The sequence below is a fragment of the Nelumbo lutea genome, chromosome 8 (assembly GCF_056320005.1).
Source record: "Nelumbo lutea isolate HS-2025 chromosome 8, American lotus-T2T, whole genome shotgun sequence".
Lineage (NCBI taxonomy): Eukaryota > Viridiplantae > Streptophyta > Magnoliopsida > Proteales > Nelumbonaceae > Nelumbo > Nelumbo lutea.
In genome coordinates this window covers 47495083-47518760 of record NC_142691.1, presented here as the reverse complement: position 1 = coordinate 47518760, position 23678 = coordinate 47495083, and the positions used below count along the sequence as shown (strand labels likewise).

Here is a 23678-nt window from a genome sequence, read left to right as displayed (position 1 = left end):
CATTTCATTGGAAGTTATTGGCACGGTTTCAAATTTCAACAAGTCAATCAAACAATTTTACAACCGTCACTTGGAGCTAGACCTGTTCATGGGCCGGGTGACCCGACGGGCCGGCCCGGCCCCCAAAAGGGTTTGAACATGTTTATAGGACCACGGGCTTAAACTTGGGCCAAAAAGCCCGACCCGCAATAAATTCGAGTCGGACTTGGGTTTTGTCAAAATAACCCACCCGACCTAAAATAGACTTAAAATGGGTTATGTGATTATGTCCATTTGAATAAATTTTTTGATTTAAGAATGTAAAACTGTGTTTTAAAACGTAAAAGAAAAGGAAAAAAACCATCTGAATTTTTAATTCTAATTGAATAGGGAAATTTGTAATTCTTTTTATTAGGTCGGGCTCGGGCTTCAGGCTTTTTATCAGGGCCAAGCTCGGGCCCACATTGGTCAGGCTGGGCTCGGGCTTGGGCCTAGCATATTTTCATTAATGAGTAAAAGTCCGGCCCGGCCCATGAACAGATCTACTTGGAGCCAATGAAGGGATGGATGATGGCTTTCCAAGCTGTCTAAACTTGGAAGAATAATTAGAGATTCAAGTAGCTAACCCAGCACCCCACGGCAATTCAGTTGCTAATCCAAATTGATTAAATACGATCATTTATCAGCATCCAATTTCAAATGTTGAGATTCCCTAAAAGTAACAAAAGGAAGAATATATCCATGGCAATGGCATTCTGCTCCATGGAAGAACAGGCTGAGTAAGATGAAAGATCAGGTTTGTGCTAGGTCAGGTCATGTGCATGTAATGAGCACGAAGGTGGGCAGGCCAAGCATCAAAACGTTTTTTACCCATAAACATTGACAGAGACCATTGCAGAAACAGGCATGGAGCATAACATAAATGCACTTACTAACAACAAATATTTAAAACTAATAAAAATAAAACCACCACCACAATGGAACATTCTCTCTCTTCTTTTCCAGAGTCCACAACAAAGTAACCAGTGTTGGCCATCTGATCAGACTAACCTCGTCATCACTGACCAAGATAGTGTAAGTAAAGGTCCCATCTCTAGACTCTACAAAGTTACATCACAACAGAACTGTTCTAAATAGGAAGTTAAAGAGGGATGAATGATAGTCTGAACATAAGAAATCCCACATAACAAGCAGGTTATAATTTAGAGCCTAAAACTGCTATAACCCCCAACACCAGAAGAACCGTATCCACCTAGTGATTGTGATGACAAAGAAGATGAAGGATATGAAGAAGCATTACCCAACTGAGAATAAGATCTCAATCCACTGTCAATCTTGGCATAGCTGCCTGTGACTGGTTCCTTATGACTACTGATAAATTCCTGCAAGCAAAATATACAGTTAAGTACCTAACTTCATGCATTTTCATCAATAGAAAAGATGATCAACTATTAATCCAGATCACAATGCTACTTTCAGATTCAATTAATAGCTATAAATCAACCATGTCAACAGCCTCAACATGGATATAGGGAAGATAAACCAACTACATCAAATTCAATGTTCACAGAGCAAATTAACAGCAAATATTACCAGCTTCAATTGAAAATTACAAATAAATAGAAATAGTTCATAAATTCCCTTTAGACCCTCATCAGGCTGACGGAATGAAAACTGCATGTTCAGAAAACCCACCATTTATCTTCTCTTTCCTGTTCTAAGCAATTCTGTGCACCAAATAGGGCCATAATTTAGTTCCTACTTGCTTGCCCCTACAGTTCGATACAAGTTTAAACAGTCCATTTTCCTACTTTCTAAGCCAGGTTATAACAATCATGTAAACCAGACAAATAGCTGAACTGGGCAACCAATTTTACATAATAAATTGAAAGAATTTCAGATTAAAGAAACAGGCAATGGCACAACATTACTAAGATGCAACTATTCCCACTTCGTGTGTCATCATATAGGCCTAGTCCGTATTGAGTTACCCGGGTAATGCATTTCCCCTAGCAAGTGATTCCTGGGGAAACACTGCCCAGGTACTCACAAATACGGTGTTCAGCCATGTGAAATGTTAGCAAGGTAAGGTGTGAAAATCCATGAGATTCGAGTTTTTGGTGGGTGGATAAGCCTCCAAGTAACCAGTACTCTCTGGGGGGGGGAAGTTTACCATGGACCCCATTGTAGCGGCAACCGAATGTAGGGTTATTGCAATTCCATGTGGCCCACCCACTTACCGCCTTTTTTTTTACCAGAAAGTGAACGAGGCTATAGAGAAAAAAGTGGAACATTTATGTGGATAACAATGTTGTCAAGATAACACCCAGGCAACAAGGTGCCCATGGAAGACCACCTCACTTTATTGCCAAAGTACTTTGTATATGGTGCTATTATATACTTTTATATTTTTCATTTTTGAAATTATGATAATAAAACACATTATTCAGTTTGTGAGTTAAAATACTAGTCTCTGATGAAAAAACCTACCAGTTTCTTTTTATTATGTTCTTACTTGTTAGGGGGTTCAATAAAAATGCATGTTGTCGTGAACCCTTGAAGACTTCAAAACTTGAACTGACAAGCAAGGAGGAAAACATAATTTTGTCCAATCAAATTCATGGTATTTATTCAAAAAATAGAAAAAAAAATCCATCGCCTGGCAACACTTCCACAAGCCCCCCCGCCATCGCCTAGACTTGGAGCCTCGGAAACCATGGTGGATAAAATGGTGGCATACAAACATATATCAAAAAAGTTCCCCTAGTGGGCCATTAGGGAGCTTCTCCACATGAACTTAAAATTATTTTTCTACATGGAATGATCCTGTGGCCAATCCAAACCATCCACCAGCTAGGGGTCCCCACTGGATCATTTTTTTATCAACGTCCCATTGAATTATTTACATGTTAAATTCCAAATGTCAAAAGACCCTCCAATATTGTTATACATAAACAATAAGAAGGTAAAATAACATAAACAAACAACAAAATTTTCAATTTGGGGATTGGAGAAAATTTTGGAGTTTGGAGAAAAAGTTAAATTTGGAGTTTTGATAGAGCTGAAGAGATGGGTCCAATTTCTGAAGAGTTGAGGCTGAAAAGATCTCAAGCAAAAAACAGCTTTGACAAATTGCTTGTGAAAGAGGAAATAAAGTGGAGACAAAGAGCTAAACCACTTGGTTAAAGGAGGGTGATAAAAACACACATTTCTTTCACAAAATGACAAATGCCCGAGCTAGAGTTTCATCTATTAATAAGTTGACGTGGGAAGATAGGAACGGGGACTCAGATTCAGAGATTAAATCAGTAGCAACTTCCTTTTATAAAAAGCTCTACATGGAAAACTGGATGCATAGACCCTTTCCTTCTAATCTTCCTTTCAAACAGCTGGATGAAAATCAAAAATTATGGCTTGAATGACCTTTTACAGAAGAGGAAATTAGTGCAGCAATTAAGAAATTAGGAGATAAATCCACTGGGCCGGATGGTCTCACAAACCTTTTCTATCTGAAATGCTGGAATTTTGTGAAAGAGGAATTGATGAAAGTGTTCCAGGTGTTTCATGCAAATGCCTCTCTGAAAAGAGGCTTGAATGCCACATTTATAACCCTCATTCCAAAAATTGAGGGGGCTGTGAACATTAAGGATTGTTTGCTGGAATACAGCAGCCGAAGAAGAAGAAGAAGAAAAAGATTTGAGAAAGGCTGTTCTTCTCTTCAGCCAGCCCTACACTCTTATATAGATGATTATAAAATAATGTTACATGAATGGACTAGAATGCCCTTGATTAGTGATGGGACACCTAAACAAATAAAACAAACAAAACATTAAACAAGTTTAGGCCCAATAACTAAGAACTTAAGACTTAAATATGACTAACATAAACACTAAAAACAGCCGAACCAACACTCCCCCTCAAGCTAAGCATGGATGTCAATCATGTTTAGCTTGCCAAGTAAGTCTAAGAACTTCGTTGAAGCTAGTCCTTTAGTTAACACATCTGCAATCGGCATCTTGGAAGGAGTATAAGGAATGCAGAGTTCTCCTGAGACAATTCTTTCTCTAACAAAGTGTCGGTCAATCTCAATGTGCTTCGTCCTATCATGTTACACTGGGTTATTTGCAATGTTGATGGCAGCCTTGTTGTCACAGTACAGCCTGAGAGACACTCGACCTTTATCCCGAGCTCACCAAGAAGGATCCTAAGCCACAGCAGTTCAGCAACACCATGAGCCATAGCTCGATATTCAACCCCTGCACTTGATCTAGCAACCACATTCTGCTTTTTACTTCGCCATGTAACCAGATTTCCTCCAACAAACGTGCAATACCCAGAAGTAGACTTTTTGTCCCCAACAGAGCCAACCCAATCTGCATCAGTATACGCTTCAATTTCAATTTTATTGTGTTTTTTGAACAGAATTCATTTTCCTGGGCAAGTCTTCAAATACCTAAGAATTCTTTCCACTACTCTCATATGAGGAATCTTTGGAGAGTGCATCAACTGGCTGACAACATGTACAGCATAAGCAATATCTGGTCGAGTGAGAGACAGATATATCAACTTCCCTACCAGTTTTTAGTATCTTTCTTTATCAAGGTAGTCCTCTCCAACTAATTCCTTTAGACCATGGTTCTGTTCCATTGGAGTACCTGCTGGTCTACACCCCATCATACCTGTCTCCCCTAGAAGGTCAAGGACATACTTCCGCTGACATATATAGATGCCCTCTTGTGACCTAGCAACTTCAATTCCAAGGAAGTATCTCAGATGGCCCAAGTCTTTGGTCTCAAACTTAGAAGCCAAGAACTCCTTTAATCTTTTTATCTCTTCTAGATCATCCCCTATAATCACCATATCATCCACATAGACGATTAGTATCGTAAGTCGGCTATTTTGTTTCCTTATGAACAAAGTATGATCTACTTAAGGCCATATAATGTTTTCCTCAGTTTACATATTTTCCCATCAAAACCATAACCTGGTGGAGGATCCATGAATACCTCTTCACATAGATCACCATTTAGAAAAGCATTCTTCACATCCAACTGATGTAGCTCCAACGAGAAATTCGCAGCTAATGACAATAAGACTCGAATTGTGTTGAGCTTTGTGACGGGCGCAAAGGTCTCTTTGCAGTCCATCAGTTCCTTTTGAGTAAACCCCTTTGCCACAAGTCGGGCCTTATATCTTTCAATGGACCCGTCCTCCCTATGCTTTATAGTGAACACCCACTTGCATCCCACAGTGTGCTTCCCTTCTGGTAGATCCACTAATTCCCAAGTCCTTGCTTTCATTAAGGCTTTCATTTCTTCATTCATAGCCTCTTTCCATCTTGGATCAAACACTGCCTCTGAGTACTTAGAAGGAACATGCACAGAGGAGAGAGCAGACACAAAGGAATAATAACGAGGAAGATAAACGTGAGTAAGAAACAAATTCAGCAATGGGGTGTCGGATAGTACAAGAACGGGTAGACTTACAAAGAGCAATGGGGAGATCCAAATCAGAAGTATGAGTGATAGAATTACCTGGAGTTGCTAAGGCAGATTGATCCGAGCCCGATTGATTGCTGCCATGAGTTAGAGAGTCTTTTTTCCTTCTGTTGTAGGTGATTCTTATATCTTTCTGTTGCTTATCGATGTCCTCAGTTACATCTGCAGCATCAAGAGTGGTAACAAGTGCAATGGGAGCCTCACTAGGTTCACCTGGGATGCTACAACTAGGAGGATCTGGAGGAGAAGATGGAAGGCCCGAGGCAGAAAGAGGCACAAAAAATGAGGGGGAAGAAGAATCCTCTTCTATCCCACTAGTCTCCCTCTTAAGAGAATTCTGGGAAGAATGAAAATAGGAGTGAGACTCAAAAAATATCACATCTTTTGTGACGTATTTCTTCTTGGTGACAGGATCATAACACTTGTAACATTTTTGTGTAGGAGAGTACCCTAGAAAGATTCCTTTCGTAGCCCTAGAATCCAACTTGGTCTTCTTTGGATCACTTCCATGTATAAAACACACAACCAAAGACTCTAGGTGGAAGAGGAAAATATGGAAGATTAGTGCAAAGGACAGAGAAAGGAGTTTTCATACCCAACACCTTGGATGGCATCCGATTTATCAGATATGATGCGGTAAGGACTGCTTGAGACCAGTAGTGCTTGGGAACCTTGTGCTGAAATAATAAAGCTCGAGCGGTCTCCAATAAGTGTCTATTTTTGCACTCAGCAACCCCATTCTGTTGAGGGGTACTAGCACAAGATGACTGATGTATCATGCCAACATCCTCCATGAACAGGTTCAAGGATCTTTCAAAATATTCCGCAGCATTGTCTGAACGGAATTGCTTAATCTTCTTGTCAAATTGAGTTTCAATCATTTTACAAAAGGCCATGGTTATCCGTGGCACTTCATCACATCCTTTTAACAAGTAGATCCATGTGCATCGTGAGTAGTGATCAATAAAACTGATAAAGTAACGAAAACCATCCACAGAAACAAGGGGTGAAGGGCCCCAAACATCAGAATGGACCAAATCAAAAGGAGCTTGAATTTCATTACTAGAAATTGGATAAAGAGTTCTACATTGTTTTGACAACTGACACACTTCACAAACTAAACTTTGACTCGAAGTACCCTTGAATAATTCAGGAAACAGCCCTTGCAATGATGAAAAAGGTAAATTACCTAGCCTAGCATGCCACAAATGTAACCTAGTTATTGACTCCTCATTATTCTGACTACTGGTAGCAGATGATTGTAAGGCCGAACTTATGTCTGAATCAAAATAGTAGAAACCTCCACACTCATGACCCCTCCCAACCGTTCTCTTTATCAATCTGTCCTGAAAGACACAATGAGTAGGAAAGAAAGTTACGCTACAGTTTAAATTCTTGGTAAGCTTCAAAACAGATAAGAAATTGGAAGAAAGATTGGGAACATGTAGGACAGATTTAAGAGAGGTTCTTGCTTAGGTCAACCCCCCCCTTCCCAGAGATGGTGGAGAAAGAACCGTCATCAACTCTCATCTTATCTTGGCCAGACATCAATTGGTAAGAAGAAAATAAAGAGGACATGTGTGTCATGTGGTCAATTGCACCAGAATCAATAATCCAAGAAGTAGAGTCTGTAGAACTAGTTGTGCTATAAGCAAAGACAATACCTGATCTGGAAAGAGAGGTGGAAGCAAGGAGATTAGTCCTTAGACGGGTTAAGGCCCGACTAAGGACCTCTACCTCATCAGCAATGAAACCCAAGGATCCGGATGTGGAGGAATTAGAAGTTTGTCCCATGGGAGAAGATGCAACTGTAGATGTGTTCTTCGAGCTATCACCACTGTGACTAGTAACACGATTCCCACTTGTTGTTGGATTCTTCTGGGGCTTCTTGTCTTTACTTAACGCAGTTGGTTTCAGATGAGGATAAAAAAACCAACAAGTCTCTTTTACATGCCTTTCACCACCACAATGAGAGCACTTAAGATGCCTCTTGTCTGAATGCTTGCTCCCCTTTTGGTTTGAAGAAATCAGGGTTGAATGTTCAACAGGTTGTTCGGCTAGCTGTATTTGAGTGTCAACTTGCATCTCTTTCCTCCTAACCTCTTCATTCCTTACTAGAAAATAGACATGATGTAAATCTGGCATTTCATCCCTTCCTAAAATTTGAGACCTTATGCTCTCATACATTGGGTCTAAACCAGCCAAGAACTTAAAGGCTCTACCCTCTTCAATTTGTTTATCATGCCTCTCCTTGTCTTTTGCATTCTCCCAATCAAGAATAAGATGATGATCAAGTTCTTCCCATAGTCCTTCTAAAGTTGCAAAATACGTTGCAACTGTCATATCTCCTTGTCTCAATGCAGCAATGTCTTGGTTCAGCCTATAAAATCTAGCATTGTTCTTTCTCTGTCCATAAGTTTTAGAGACTTTCTCCCAAATCTTAGCAGCAATAGGAAAGTGTTGAACAGTCCTGGCCACTCTTGAAGTCATCGAAGCAAGCAGCCAGGACATAACAGTAGCATTTTCCTTGCGCCATACTGCATACTCTGCACTACCCACTACAGGTTCCTTCTTCTGTCCATCTAGATAACCCGTAGGTTCCCGGGAAGTAATAAAGAGCGTGGCTGAAACAAACCATTCTCTGAAATTATATTCATCCAACAATACACTGGTGATCTGCAAGCTATGCAGATTTGGATTTTCTAGATTAGGAGACCTCCCACCAATTCTATTATCCCTAGAAGACACTTCTCCCGATATTGAAGACATCTCCTTCCTCTTACAGTGATCACAATTGGAAAACTCAGTACAAAGAACACTAGTTCAGACTTACCGAAGCTGTTGCAGGTCTGAGAACCCCTTGTAACAGGTCTGAAACTAAGAACAATCCACCTCTGTACGGTGCTGAACTCTTCTGAACTAGACTGGGCTTTGACTTCTGCTGTAGTAGATGTGATCACCCGTACGATCTGTACCAGGACTGTCAAAGTCAGTCCTTCCACCTAGATCTGTTCCAAACAGATCTCTCTTAGCAGTCGAATGGCTACCAACTGCTGCAAGGTGTCTAGTAGGGCATCGATCTCTAGAACAAACTCCCCTTGGGCCCTAAAACCAAGGCAAACCCTAGATACAGACCTTGTTGTGTTCTACGGTCAGCCCTAGGGTTTCTTCACAACAGCCAAGATAGGAGAGAGAGAGAGAGAGAGAGGAAAAAAAAGGAATAGAGAAGAGCAGAAAAGGTGGCGGTTGTAACCAGACAGACGAGTCATACCAGCAACCGAAGAAGAAGAAGAAGAAGAAGAAGAAGAAGAAGAGAAGAAGATTAGAGAAAGGTTGCTCTTCTCTTCAGCCGGCCCTACACTCTTATAAAGATGATTATAAAATAATGTTACATGAATGGACTAGAATGCCCCTGATTAGTGATGGGACACCTAGACAAAAGTGGAGAAACTGGATCAAAGTATGTATTAATACCCCAAAATTTTCAATTCTAATTAATGGGCAATCCACGGGGCTTTTTGCTAGCTCTAGGGGTCTAAGGCAGAGAGATCCTCTGTCCTCTTTGTTCATTTGTGTTATGGAAATCCTCGCACTTTTTAGCAAGAAGGCTGCAGAATCTGGTTTATGGAATGGGTTTGCAATCTCCCATGGAAAGGAGAAAGTCAATATCCTCCAATTTGCATATGATACCCTATGTTTTGTAGATGCTGCTATGACTCGATTGATTTCCTCCAATTTGCAAATTTAGAAGAATGTGCAAAAGGGATGGGTTGTCAAATTGATTTCCTCCCAATAAAGTACTTGGGCCTGCCTCTCGGGGCCAAATACTCTTCCTCCTCAATCTGGTGCTCAATTGTTGAGAGAATGAAGAAGAAGCTGACCTCTTGGAAGGCAAAATATCTATCTTTTGGAGGTAGGGTTACATTGATTAAGAGCACCCTCTCCAACCTCCCCACTTATTTCCTATATCTTTTCCCCATCCCAAACAAAATTGCAAATAGGCTGGAACAACTCCAAAGGAATTTCTTTTGGAGAGGTTGGGAGGATGAAAAGAAGATTCACATTGTAAAGTGGGAGCAAGTGTATGTTCCTAAGGAAGTCGGTGGGCTGGGAATTAGGAAGTTGAAGGAATTTCATTCTGCTCTTCTCAGTAAATGGTTATGGAGATTTGCTTCTGAGAGGAATGCATGGTGGAGAAGTCTTATTTTGGCAAAGTATGGAGTGGTATGGGGTGATTGGAGATCTAAGGATCCTCATCCAAATAGGATTAGATTTAAGATTGGTAAGGGGGACAGAATCAAATTTTGGAAGGATCCCTGGTGTTTAGAGGGTTCCTTGGCTGATGCTTTTCCCATTCTGTTCCAAATTTCTGTGAATCAAGACTCTTCAGTTGCTGATAGCTTAAACATCTCTGGTGATTCCACCATTTGGACTCCTCTGTGTAGGAGAAGTTTGTTTGATTGGGAAGTGGAAGAGTATGTGGTGCTGTTGGGGCTCCTCCAAAATCAGAGGATTGATTTGAGTTTAGAGGATGAATGGTCTTGGAAGTGGAATGCAGATGGTAGCTTCTCAGTTAAATCCCTGTTTCTTAAGTTGTGCGGATCAAGACAGGGGAACTTCCCTGCCAGGCAGATTCGGAATCCAACTAGTCCCTCCAAGATCAATTTCCTAGTCTGGACAATGGCTCTTGACAAATGTCTGACTAAGATTAACCTGGAGAGACGTGGTATTCAGATTCTGGATCTCTCCTGTGTTTTGTGTGGAAATCTTGCAACAATCTACAGAGCACTTGTGTATCCATTGTCTGGTTTCTTCTTCAGTTTGGGGGCATTTTCTCAAGCTTTTGGAGATTAGCTGGTCTATGCCAAAATCTATGAAGGAGCTGCTGATGTGTTGGAGAATTGAGGGTCTCAGCAAGAAAGGAAAGCTTGTTTGGAATACCATTCCACAAGTTGTGCTTTGGTCCATTTGGACTGAAAGAAATAACAGAATTTTCTGTGGTCAATTCAAAAGCCTAGATGAAGTAGTGCAGAGAGCCGTGGGCAAGCTATGCTCCTGGGTGTCGGTGAATGAGGAATTTAAAAACCAGAATGTATCTCTTTTGTTTTGTTCTGAATCATGGATGAACTTGTAATCTGTTTTGGGCCCAGGCAGAATTAGTGGTCTGGGCCTTGTTGTGTCTTTCTTTATAGTCTGAATAAATTACTTTACCTTTTTCCAACAAAAATATATATATATAACAAGAAATAATAGGAAATTAGATGGGGGTTCTAAACCCAACCCACCCCTATCCTTGAATGTGGGGAGGGTAGGATCGGGGAGGTTTTGCATTCTCATGTGCGGGGAGGGTTTAGATTTTCAAAACTCAACCCGCTATGGGTTTTGGGGCGGGTATGGGTTGGGAGGTTTATAGAGGCAGGTAGGGTCTAGAATTTACAAAAACCTCCCCGAGCCCACCCTGTTCCCGTTGCCATCAGTTCTGTTTGAAGGATTTCTATGCTGTTTTGTGTTGAGAACTCTCGCTCTATTTTAGTAGCATTCCCTGATGAACTTTCTAACCTGTTTGATGTATTAGAATGGTGTGTGGGAATTTATTCTTGTCTGGAGGTGTGTGATGTGTGCCATAAATTGTTGACTTGCCCGTTGGCCTTCTCTTATTGTTGGAGTATAAAAGGAGAGAATATTGCTATTTATTTTTGCACGTTCTTTCTTGGTTTGAAGAATTTGGACAACAGAAAGTAAGGTAGTTACAAGGTCCATTTCAGATTCTAGAAGTGTGAATGATAGTCCAGATCATGATTCGCAATATTGATGATATTTAGCAAAATTTCCCCATACTACCCATTTTGCTAAGAAGTGATACAAATTATCCAAGAATCCTTACTCATTTATCAAAAAAAAATATCCAAGAATACTTTTTTCCTAATATATCCAATATATTGTTGATATGTCAGCAACATTTCAGGTTTCATTAATAGACTACATATTTAAGGTTAAGTTTTTAAATATTATTCGAAACATTTTTGATATTTCATTAAAATCATCATAATTTTTTTAACCATGTTCCTATAAGAAAAAGAAATCATACAGATAGAAAAGAGGGTTCTCAACCTAATCAAAACATATAGTAACCAAAAAAAACAAAAGTTAAAATAGAAAGTAAATGACATACATAATAAAGATAGATATACAAGACTAAAAGAGAGACAGAGAGAAAGATACCTATTTAAGTCTTTTAATCTTCTCTATTTGATCCATAAAAAGTTGTTTGCTATGATTTTGTAGCTTTACATGAGCAATTGTACTTCTTCCAATGATTCCTCTTTAAGGTTTATTAATTACGTGATTTTAGAAAACTTCCTTGTTTTTTAAATTTTACAAATATCTTAGAAAAATTAGCAAAACATCCTCAAAAGTTTCCTATCTCTGCATAGTGAAATGTCCATCGATATCAAAATTGCAAACCAAGGTCCTAATATTAAAAAACCAAAAACAGCAAAACTATATAGGAATAACTTTTTGGAGCTTAATCTGCAAAGTTGTACATTGGTGAAAGGGGAATGTTTTGCTATCTTACTGGAAAGAGAAACAGCCTACATCTGAGGATGCCTCCTATACTGAGTAATACCAACAAAATCTCAAATCAATGCCATGGCTGGCTAGTCTAACAAAAAATGTACGTATCCAAGAGACCAAGAACTATAGGTTACTATAGACACCTGATGCAACCCAAGACAAGGTTGGTAAGACCCATTAATCAAGAATTCAGCAAGGGTTATCGGCTAAAGAGAAGGGTGTTTAAGTTATGCCAGGGTGAGAAGACCATGTCATCTTACTTCACTTCTCTTCAGAGTCTTCATGAAGAGATCAATCACTTAGAGATGAACAAGTGGCAATGCACAGTGGAATTAGAGCAATACAAGATGCTAATAGAGCATAACAAAGTTTTGAGTTCTTAGCAGGACTCAACCTTGAGTTTGATTTTCATTTTCCTAAGCAGCATTAAGTAGGGACATTCTAAACCTGTTCCAGACACATTCACTGATGTTGGGAGAAGATAGTTGTAGGATGGCAATGCAACAGCCTTATGTTCTAAACATGTTCTGATGGCTGCTACAAATGATTGAGACGAGCTTTAGTGCGACTATTGCTACAGGTCATGTCAAACACAACAGATGTTTGAAGTTTTATACAAACTGCAAGATTCAAGAACAATCGCATAAAAAATGCAAACATTACAACTACCTCTGAGATCTAACCAACTACAGCTCCTACTCCTACTGGAGTACATAAGACATAACCCTGAAATGGTGACTATTCCAAGGGCTGAAATAGAAAGACACTGCCATTATCTAGTACAATTGGATAGCAACTGCTCTATCTCCTTGCCTATTTCCCATCAATTAATCAGCCCGTTCCATTTCCTTTCTAGTCACAAATAAGAAAAAAACTATCCAGGGAGGTATTCAGTCGTCTAATCTCCCTATATTAAGAAGGGGATAAGTTGCCAGTTACCTGAATAAGTTGTTGAGCTGTCTGAACCTGTGACGAGGTGCCCTTTATTTCCACAGTAATCTCATCAGGATGGCCCCTACTTTCCTGAACAGTGAGAATGGCTCCACTGGTACGACGAATATACGCAATATTTGTTCCTCCAATCCCAATTATGTCCTCTGCATAAGACAACGGTATTTGCATTGTCTGTGTAATCTGAATCAAAAGAACCAGAAGTTAAACAACGAAATCAGAACATGGGTTAGTAAAGCAGGATTCCATATTTCCGAACAATGATTCAGCCAAAATGGTAATAGCCACTGTTAGAGCTCATATATAGTTGAAGCAAACTGACAAGAAAGAAATAAAACCGATACATAAAAACTAGCAAGTTCTGATTATCGGAAGAAGTTATCTCTGAAGAAAACTAGCTACATATACATTTTTCAGTTTTCAAGAGCAGGTAAGGCAATAGATTTAATGTATCAACATCAAATCAAAGTGCTAAATGAGGGATCTTCACTAGTTAAAAAACACATCTCTGGTTACCAATTCCTCAAAATTCATATATTTCATAATGGGTAAGGTGATTTATATCATGAGCTAGATTTCAAAGTTTGGCATGCCCAAAGACATCATCGCAAGGGAATTCAAGTTTCTTAAACAAGTTGTTAAGTCAACATTACATATCACGGAAGTATGAGGGAGGGAAGTATTTGGTACACCTATATAAATGAAAATGGGAAATTGGCATATGTTATCTTCATTACAGAATTTTAAGTGAGCTGAAAGTGTATCATTATTTACATTATATTTTGATTGTGATTAATTAGAACCCTTTTGTCTATTTACATCATATTTTGATTGTGATTAATTAGCTCCCCTCAACCTTTTCTCTCTCCTTTATACAAATTTGCCTTGCTAGGCAGTCTGGCTGGGCTTAGTGGAAGTTTGATGGAGGTGCATCATTTTATTTATATTTTGCTTATCAATTTCTGATTACTTTTAACATTTTGTCTGTTTCACTCCAATCACATCATAATCCTCACACTAAAAGGGGTGAAACTTGGGCACGCTCGAGATGGGTTTTTATGCCAAAACTTGAATAGGCCTGGCCGGAGCCCAACCCCGAAGCAGTGTATAATGTAAATTCAGCCATCCCAAGTTGCACCCCTACACACTAATTTCCATTCTCTCTCCAGCTAGATTGACTTGTAAGGAGAATCAATGTTTCAAGTATTGGGCATGCACCTACAGAACTTTAGGGTTAAACCCCTCTTTATTTTAAATGTGATCAAAACCACTAACCAGTAAATGAACGTACAAGTAGGAAGAAAGAGGAAGGCTTGAAAGCTCTGAAATGGAACCTTTTTGATCTCCTGGTTTAGAAGATTACGATGTAAAACAAAAACATGATGATCCTAATATTCTAATCAAGCAGTTACTGAACAGAATATTTTATCAATAACATGAACTTTTCATTAAGAAATATGTTTTAGTTACAGAGGGAGCTAAACTATCTTAACCCAACATGGATGCCAAAATCCACCTAAAAAGAAAGTAAAAAACAGTTATAAATAAGCCCAGAAAACAGAATCTAGCTAACCCATTGGCAAAGCAGATGCACTTCTCTTTCTTGTCTTCCTTTAACCAGCTATGATCAGCTAACTGATATTCAGGTCTTTAGCTCTTTTACTCCTTCCAAAGCTGCCAGAAACTCAGCACTAAGAGAGTCACCTACTGCAATTGGGCCTGAAAACAGAGCTATTACGATCCCTTGCTCATTCCTTAGTACTCCCCCAATTCCAGAGGGCCCTGGATTTCCAATACTACTACCATCGAAATTCAGCTTGATAAAGCCACTAGGGGGAGGAATCCATAAAGGACTTGAGGTCTTCTTAGCTGGGACTGAACTCACAATCTCTTTTCATTTTCTTAGCAAACCATCCACTGAAAAGTCTAAACAAATCTAGAGATTTCAGCCAGTGTACCACCTGGATGTGGATCGCTCCTAGCACATTTTCTAAGTTTCTCTCCTTGTCTGAACAGAATATACGATTAAACCTGAAGATAAAATAAATACCTTATTGCATTCATGGCATGTTTCTCTTTAATAAATACTCTGTTACAATCTTTTTATGTGTGTGTGTAACAAAGAGACAGAGATTCATCCCTTCACCATCATCATATAAGATTTGTCCCAACTATATCAGATTGGCTACATGAATCCTCTTTCACCATTTCGTTCTGTTCAGTATCATTTAATGGGTGAATTGCCATAGTGGTCCAAGCAATGGTTTTCTGTGACCAGGCGGATTGGAGATTGGACCAAACCAGATTTGTGACCAAGTGGTGCTTAGACCAGATGGATCAATCATCAATGACAGGTTCAAAACATTGTATTCTATCATTTTTCTTTTCAAAACAATGCATTTAACCTATTTCCTCAAGCTAGACTACAAAAGGCCATACATACTGTATGAATTTATAAAAGCATGTTGGGCTAGCAAAATTAGGCTTGCTAGAGAGGCATGTTAATTGATAATTTACAAGGGCATAGACAGTTTGGCATAAGATGGGTTTTTTAAGACAAAAGCAAAAAACAAAAAAAAAAAGACAAAGAAGGTGACCAGTAGTCACCTGAGAGAAGAAAAGGAAACAAACTCCATTCCCTACCAACCCCCAACCACCTCCTTGAGCAACTCAACCACCTAAACTTGTAAATCACCCAAAAACTTTCTTCCCAGTATGTTACTTTCAAAATTTTCAAGTATTAACATTTAACAGAAGATGCATGCACCTTAAAAGACAGTAATAGCTTTTACAACAAAAGAAGAAGACCAAGGAACAATTAAAAAAACTACCATAATGCCAGTTTCTATAGTAAATTGATCAAGAAAACTGATATCGGATTCTGTAGTTCAAAGAAAGAAGGAAAAGAAAAAAAATGTTTAGAGATCCAGACAGACATAGAACTGGAAGTGTGGGGAAGACCAGTCCCACCTAGGGTCGGAGCACTCTGTTGGGAAATAGCTTTGGAAAGAATTAATACTTGTGATCATCTTCAAAAAAAGAAGCCTTTTTGGTGCTTGTCCCCGCACTGGTGTACCCTTTGTAAAGCCGATGGTGAGTCTTGCTCTCATTTACTTATATCCTGCCATTTTATTTCATCTATTTGGGAGTGGTTTCTCTCTTTATTTGGTTGCAGGTGGACTCCCCCATTAAGCATTCGAAGCCTCTTCACCTATTCAGTTGGTAGTTGGATCAAAAAGAGGGGTAAATCTTGTGGAGGTGCACTAGGGCAGCAGTTTGTTGGACGATTTGGGAGGAAAGGAACCAATAGGGTATTTGCTGAAAAAGAAAGAAGCAGGGACACAATTACAGAAGTGATTTCTTTGAAGATAGCACAATGGGTAAAAACAATAAGCCTATTTTAGGATACTCCAATAGAGACCATTGTGAACAATTGGCAGGAAACAGCAGTCTCGGTTCCTAGCAGAATCAATGTCCATCTGCTGTGGCTCCCCCTGATAGAAGGCTTTATGAAACTCAACTTTTATGGGAGAAGTGAAGGAAATCCAAGGCCATCAGGGGTTGGTGGTGTTTTCAGAACAGAGGCGGGTTCGATTATAACCCTTTTTTCGGGACCAATTGGAGTTGGAGATTCATTTAGAGCAGAAATTCTGGCCCTCTTGGAGGGGGTAAAAAGGGCTAAGGAGTAAGGAGTTGAATATAAATAGGTTGATTACCGAAGGAGATTCGCAAGTGGTAACTGACTGGATAGAGAAAGCAAATGATGGGTGGGCATACATTAATGAACAAAGGCATTTCAAGTGGCTAACCCAAGGAATGGATGTGCGTGTCCAGTGGGCTAAAAGATGTGCTAATTCATTTTCAGATGCTTTGGACAAATAGGGGGTGGGAAGAAGTCATTTGTTTTGGGCTACATTGTAAATTTCCTTTTGGGGGTGTGGTAAGAGGGTTTACCTCCCCCCACCATTGTATTTTAAACTTTTTTTCTTAATTAATGAAAGTTTTCTGTTACTGATAAAAAAAAAAAAAAAAAAACTGAAAAGAGGAGAGGTTCACAAGGCAGAGATTCAACCTCAGTAACCGGAGGTCGAACAGGGATACCACAAGACACATAAACACTATAAATAATATATTACACAAATAAGGTTTTAGTTGAATGTAGTGGATAGATGGCTAGTTCTTTAATTTTTAAAGTAACTGACCAGGGTTCAAACCTCCTAACTCACATTTTCTTTGAAATAAATGTGCATTGATGTAACATGTACATTAAAGATTCATAAATAAATGAATACACTGATAAAAAAGGATTCATAAATGAACACAAATAATGAAGTGGATTAATGGTAACAAGACAATATGCATGGAAAAAAAGGTCATGGGTTCAAATCTTGCCATTTGGTTCTTACCATAACTAAAAAAAAATCAAATTCACATGTCAAATAAAAAGACAAACAAACAATAAAATAACCAACCTGAGTGACAATAGGAGCTGAAGCTCGACCAAGCCCTGTAGAACGTAATCCCGCAAGTGCAGGGTCCTGTCCATAAAGTGAAAGCCCAGAGTGTTGAATTTGTGACTCCAGCTGAGGTTCCCGATCATGAAATAAAGAATCCCTCTTCAATGAGAGTGAGTAATCATTACTAATCCCTGTTTGAGGAGCTGTATGTAGTAACGACTGAGTTTTATCAGCCCAGGTGTCTGTTGCACGATCTTGTGAAATTGTCTGGGTATACTGATGAAAGACAAAAAAAATGGGCTTCAATACATTAAATGACACCAAAATGAACTATCACGTCAAGTGAAAATAAAACTTACAGTCTTTTCAAATAAAGGAATAACACTTGGGTCAACTAAAAACTTCCTTAGGTGTCCCACTACTGCTTCTAGTGCTTTAAGAACCTTCAATGCTCCACCTTGTATCTCCACAATTCTCTCATCTGGAGTAGCATAAAATGGCACTTCATCTGGCAAAACAAAGATACACATTACATACCAATGTACCAATCTATTCGTGACTTCAAGGGGGTAGGAAATTTGCTGAAGCAAAAACATACATAAATCGGGGGCTGGGATGGGTTTAACTTGCCTACTTGGAGACATAAAATGCATGCAGGTCAAAAAGACAATCATTTACCAAATCAATAATTAAAGACTTCATTTCCTTAGTTCATGCAAAGAGATGCCACCAACTATGATACAATATTTCACTAAAAATCTATTTTCATCTTCTTATACACTTTCTATACATCCATTTATGATTATGGATTTGATGACTTGCAATATTAAGGAGTTAAATGTGACAGATATAGTAATTAGTTTCAGGTGAAACAAGCCATGTTGATCACAGTCCTGAAAAATCCTCAACCAAATTTGACAGAATTCCCACAAAAAGGCCCCACATGAACCCAAGTGCAACCAGATGGGCAGGAGCCCAAAACAAGCCAGAAAGTTTTCAGAAGGATCAGACACTAATAGGCACAGATGCAAAATAAAATTAATGGATATTTTCATTTGCTTCATCTAAAGTAATAACAAATCCTGCTCTAATAACTTGAAAAAAAAAATTTTTTATCAACAAAAATATAAGCTTCAGTTATAAACAGTAAATGAATAAAGTGGACCAAAACTTCTGCAACGGAAGTTGAAACAGGGCAATACTCGTTCCAGAAGGAAACAATGCCCGTTGCTGCTTCGTTTGGGAATGTGCATTTTGAAAACTGGGGGGACTCTGGAATGGTTGACAACAGTCAGCAGGCGGATACATCTACAGATGTCAACATAGATGATCAAAACCAGTTTCAAGGTGTTGAGTCAGGAGCACTTATATCTGTGGATTCTGCAGACAGATCAAAGGCAAAAAATAAAGTGGACCAAAACAATCTTCTTTTTCTTTGAATCCATCCAATTCAAAACACTTCAATTTTCAAATGTAAAAAGAAACAATCCTTCCATAAAAATATTAGTTCAATTATACAAAATGCTCAAATAAATTCAGTATAATCCAATCAGCATTTGGTCATACGGAAAAAAGGATTGGATCCACTGGCCTGGCTGTGTACAGAGCAGGAAGATGGAACAAATGGGAACAATATAAAAAACTTTCATTCTACAACTAAGTCATGCCTACAAAGTTGTTGTACCTCCATTCTAGAAGTTGCTACTAATACTCTTACAACCTGCTCCAACAAACTGCAAATGCAAGCTTTATAACCATACAAAGGATGACTTTTTTCTGAGAAATTAAAAAAATAAATGTTGTACTAGAAGGAGGCCGCTGGTGTAAGGAGAGCATAGTCCTTGAACTGCAAAAATATTATATTAGAAGGAGATCTCAGGTTGCCACATGGTGACACTGTGACAGATGAGTAGAAGTGAGAGACCATAAAGATTTCAACACAAGATTGGGGAGATTTTTTAAATCATGGAATTAAGGGCTATGGTTAAATGGGTACAAACTACCAACATCTTCCAATGGTTTGGCAGATGGCTCAAAACAAAACAAGGGCATTAAGAATTCATATGTTACGGGGATTGCAAACCCCAAGGAAGGTGTAGTGGTTAATTGAGGATAACCACTACTTGAGGGCTTTTACTTTTTGTAAAGAGACTGGGCCAAATGGGTCCTAGTATCTTCTCTTGTAATATCTTTTCTTTTTCTTGTTAGCTAATGGGCCTGTTATTTCTTTTTGTTTGATCTCTTCATGTTACAGCCTAGCTGGCCGCCCACTTAAGGGCATACTTGTAATTACATTAACATTAATTCTTAATAAAAAGGATTAGAGAAGAAAGGGAAGATTATTCGAACCTTTCTTCTTCCTCCTCCTCTTTTCGCCATCTTCTTCTCTTGTACTGCTGCTCTTACTTTTCTTCTTCCTTTTCTCTCTAATTTTCAAATTTACACCTAATTTTTTAGGGCTGATTTACATCTTGGTATCAGAGCAGGTCTCTTTCTTCCTTTTTTTACTCCTTCCTCTTTTCCCATACACCCTTAGATTAAGGGAGTGTATGAAGAGAGGTTGTCTATAGTTCAGAGGATCTTTGGCCTAGTTGGTAGAGGGTTTGGAGAGTTTAAATCTGACTGGATATTGCCAAGAAGTGGTGTTGTTCTGTTGCTGCCCAAAACCCTAGCCGATTAGAGATTTTCGAAGGGTAAAGGTGAAGCTTTGGGTGTGGCACTCTGTGCTTGAAAGGTGTCTTTTGACTCCTAAAAGATGGTGGTTCAGGTTTGGAAGAGATTGGGAAGCTTTGGTAGGAGCAGTTGCATCTTCTCTCTTCCTCCCCAACAGTTGGACGGAGTAAAACCCTAGTTTTCAAGGGTCTGGGTTTTGGTTTGACTTCAAGTAAGTTTATATTGACAAAATTTCTGGTTTTGTGATTTTCGTTTGATTAATGGGGCCATATGGAAGTGACTTCAAGCAAGTGCCGGTTTTCGGCCTTGGCTCGGTAGATTCCGTTTTGACTTGTGTGACCACAATCAAGCTAGATGGGACAAATTATCTTGATTGGGCACAATCTATAAGAATTTATGTATGTAGTAGAGGAAAACTCGGGTATCTCACAGGTAGTAAAGTGAAACCCAAAGAGACAGACCCTGAATTTGAGAAATGGATGCAAGAGAACTAAACTGTCATAGGATGGTTGGTCAATTCTATGCAACCACATATAAGTCAGCATTATCTCTGAATGTCTTCGGCTAAAGAGATATGGGATAGTATTACTGAGACCTATTCACATAAGTTGAATGTAGCCAGAGTCTATAAGTTGAAAAGTGATGTGAAGAACCTAAGACAATGGGAGAAGAGTGTAGCAATCTACTACTCTATACTGAAATCCCTATGGCAAGAAATTGATGTTATGGAGACAGTTGTATGGGAGAGTAAGAATGATGTTGAAATGTATAGGAAGTTGGTGGAGAGAAATAGGGTGTTTGACTTTCTCACTGGACTCAACCCTGAGTTTGACAGCATTAGGCAAAATATCCTGGCCAGAGATGAGGTTACTCTTTCCCAAGCATATGCCATGATAAGCAGTGAGGAGAGTAGGCGGCAGGTTCAGTTGCAGAGTCCACCTACAGAACACTTTGCACATGCTGGAATAAAGCCAAAGGGTCCTACTGAGAAAAATGAGCAGATATGTGAATATTGCAAGAAACCGAGGCATACAAAGGACACTTGCTGGAAGCTTCATCCTGAGCTTCTTCCTGATAGGTTTAAGAATAACAAGAGCTCTAAGAAGGGCAGTCAGGTAGGAAAGCCTAAGGTAGCTAATGTTGCTACAGTACCTGAAGGAGGAAATAAGGAGAGTGAAGAAAATCAACCATTGAACAGTTGGCAGCAATGAAGGCGGATTTTGAAAAGTATGGGAGGCTACTAAATCACTTGGAAGCTACTATTTCTTCATCTCACTCTTCCAGCAACAACACATCATCTTCATCAGCATTTGCTCACTCAGGTATTCGTGCTTCTGCACATCATGCTTCAGTTTCAGGTAATCATAAAATCCCTTGGATTATTGATTCCGATGCATCAGACCATATGACCACCCTGTCTAATCTCTTCTGCTCATACCACCTTCTCTCTAGCAAAGTGAAAATATCCCTTGTTGATGAGTCTCTTGCTCCCATCTCTGGTAAAGGAGATATAAAGACCTCTGACACCCTTTATTTATCCTTTGTCCTTCATGTCCCTAAACTTAACACAAACCTTTTATCTGTTAGCAACTTAACTAAATCCCTAAACTTAACACAATCTCAGAGGATGATTAGGAGGGGCCATGAGGCGAACGGAATATACTTGTTGGACACATTGGATCGAGCTTTGGGACCACCTCATGGAGTTGCCTTAGAATCAGTTTTGTCAGTCTGTTAACAAAGCCTTGTTATGTCACTTTCGGTTTGGTCATTTGTCATTTTTTGCTTTGAGTTATTTGTTTCCAGATATGTTTAAGGGAGTGTCTTTATCGAGTCTTCATTGTGAGTCGTGTGAACTAGCAAAGCATTGTAGATATTCTTATTCAGTAAGCAATAAAATATCTCTTTCTCCTTTTCATATTATTCACTCTGACATGTGGGGGCCATATCATTTGCCAACTATGGGGGGTTACAGGCATTTTATCCTTTTTATTGATGACTACTCTCGTTACACTTGGATTTTATCTCATGAAATCCAAGGATGAAGTACCAGCTATTGTGCAAAAATTTCATGAACTCATCCTCACCCAGTTTAACACTCGTATCAAGATATTCCATTCTGATAATGTTAAGGAGTATTTTGAGGGAACCCTCTCCACCTATCTTGAAAGTTTTGAGGTTATTCATCAAAGTTCTTGTTCCTACACTCCACGACAAAACGGGGTGACAAAAACGAAGAACAGACATGTGGTTGAAGTTGCCAGATCCCTCTTGTTTGCATCCCATGTTCCTATAAAATTTTGGGGAGATACTGTTCTTACTGCTACTTTTTTATCAACCGTATGCCCTCCCGGGTCCTTGACTTCAAAACCCCCTTTAGCCTTCTCTTCCCGGATGAGGATATTTTTTCTCTTCCTCTCCGTGTTTTTGGGTGCACTTGCTATGTGCATATTCACAGTCATCAAAGGCATAAGTTTGAACCTAAGGCTCATAAATGTGTTTTTCTGGGATATGCTTCTACACAAAAGGGATATTGTTGTTTTGATCTAGTTCGTGGCACCCGCTTTGTATCTCGGGATGTCACATTTGCTGAGTTGACTCCTTTCTTTAGCATTTCTCCAGAGGGGGAGAAATCTGAAGAGCCATTTGCTATGTCTCCATCTATTCCTCTTCCCATTCCTCTTGAGTCCTATCATGAGGTGTCTACTTCTCCCACTGGACCTACCTCCGATATTCCTATTCCTCCTCCACCTCATTCTCCTATAATTCCTCCTCCTCCTGTTCTCCAAAGGTGGTACCAAAGGCATCTACAGCTTTCCACTCCTACAGAAGAGCCTCTTGCTCCTCCCATCATTACTGAGGTAACAGGTCAGCCTTCTTCTGACCCATCTACAGTTTTCCCAGACCTTGACCTTCCTATTGCTCTCCGCAAGGGCAAGCGGAAGTGTACAGCCCATTGTATCTCCAAACACCTGTCTTACAACCTTCTCTCTCCTTCCTACTACTCTTTTCTTGCATCTGTTTCTTCCCATGTGATACCCAAGTCCGTACCAGAAGCCTTATCTCAATCTGAATGGAGGGATGCTATGATGGCTGAATTGGATGCTTTGCATAAGAACCATGCCTGGGATATTGTTGACTTGCCTGAAGGGAAGGAACCAGTGGGTTGTAAATGGGTGTTTACCATTAAATATCACTCTAATGGCTCTATTGAGAGGTTTAAGGCTAGGTTGGTTGCTAAGGGCTACACTCAAATGTATGGCATTGACTATCTTGAGACATTTGCTCTTGTCGCTAAGATGACCTCAGTCAGGGTTTTGTTATCTCTAGCCGCTACTTTTGATTGGCCCCTACACCAGTTTGATGTTAAAAATGCCTTCTTGAATGGAGACCTGCATGAAAAGGTCTATATGTCTTTGCCTCCAGGGGTGTATGGGAAGGAAATACAAGGCAAGGTGTGTAAACTGCAGAAATCTATTTACGGTCTCAAACAGTCTCCTCGGGCTTGGTTTGAGAGGTTTAGGGCTGCTCTTGTCTCCTTTGG

General features: G+C 39.4%; 1 protein-coding gene across 1 annotated transcript in view; it reads right to left on the bottom strand.

The window, feature by feature from the left end:
* Positions 1–907: 907 nt before the first annotated feature.
* The window catches only part of LOC148844020 (RNA-binding KH domain-containing protein PEPPER-like), a 30456-nt gene continuing 7685 nt past the window's right edge, over positions 908–23678 (bottom strand). The window contains exons 3-6 of the mRNA XM_088958186.1: positions 17821–17969; positions 17477–17737; positions 12993–13187; positions 908–1361 (exon numbers count right to left, since the gene is read on the bottom strand). Coding sequence (XP_088814312.1) covers positions 1182–1361; positions 12993–13187; positions 17477–17737; positions 17821–17969 — 785 coding nt within the window. The 3' untranslated portion in view covers positions 908–1181. The remainder of the gene's footprint in view (positions 1362–12992; positions 13188–17476; positions 17738–17820; positions 17970–23678) is intronic.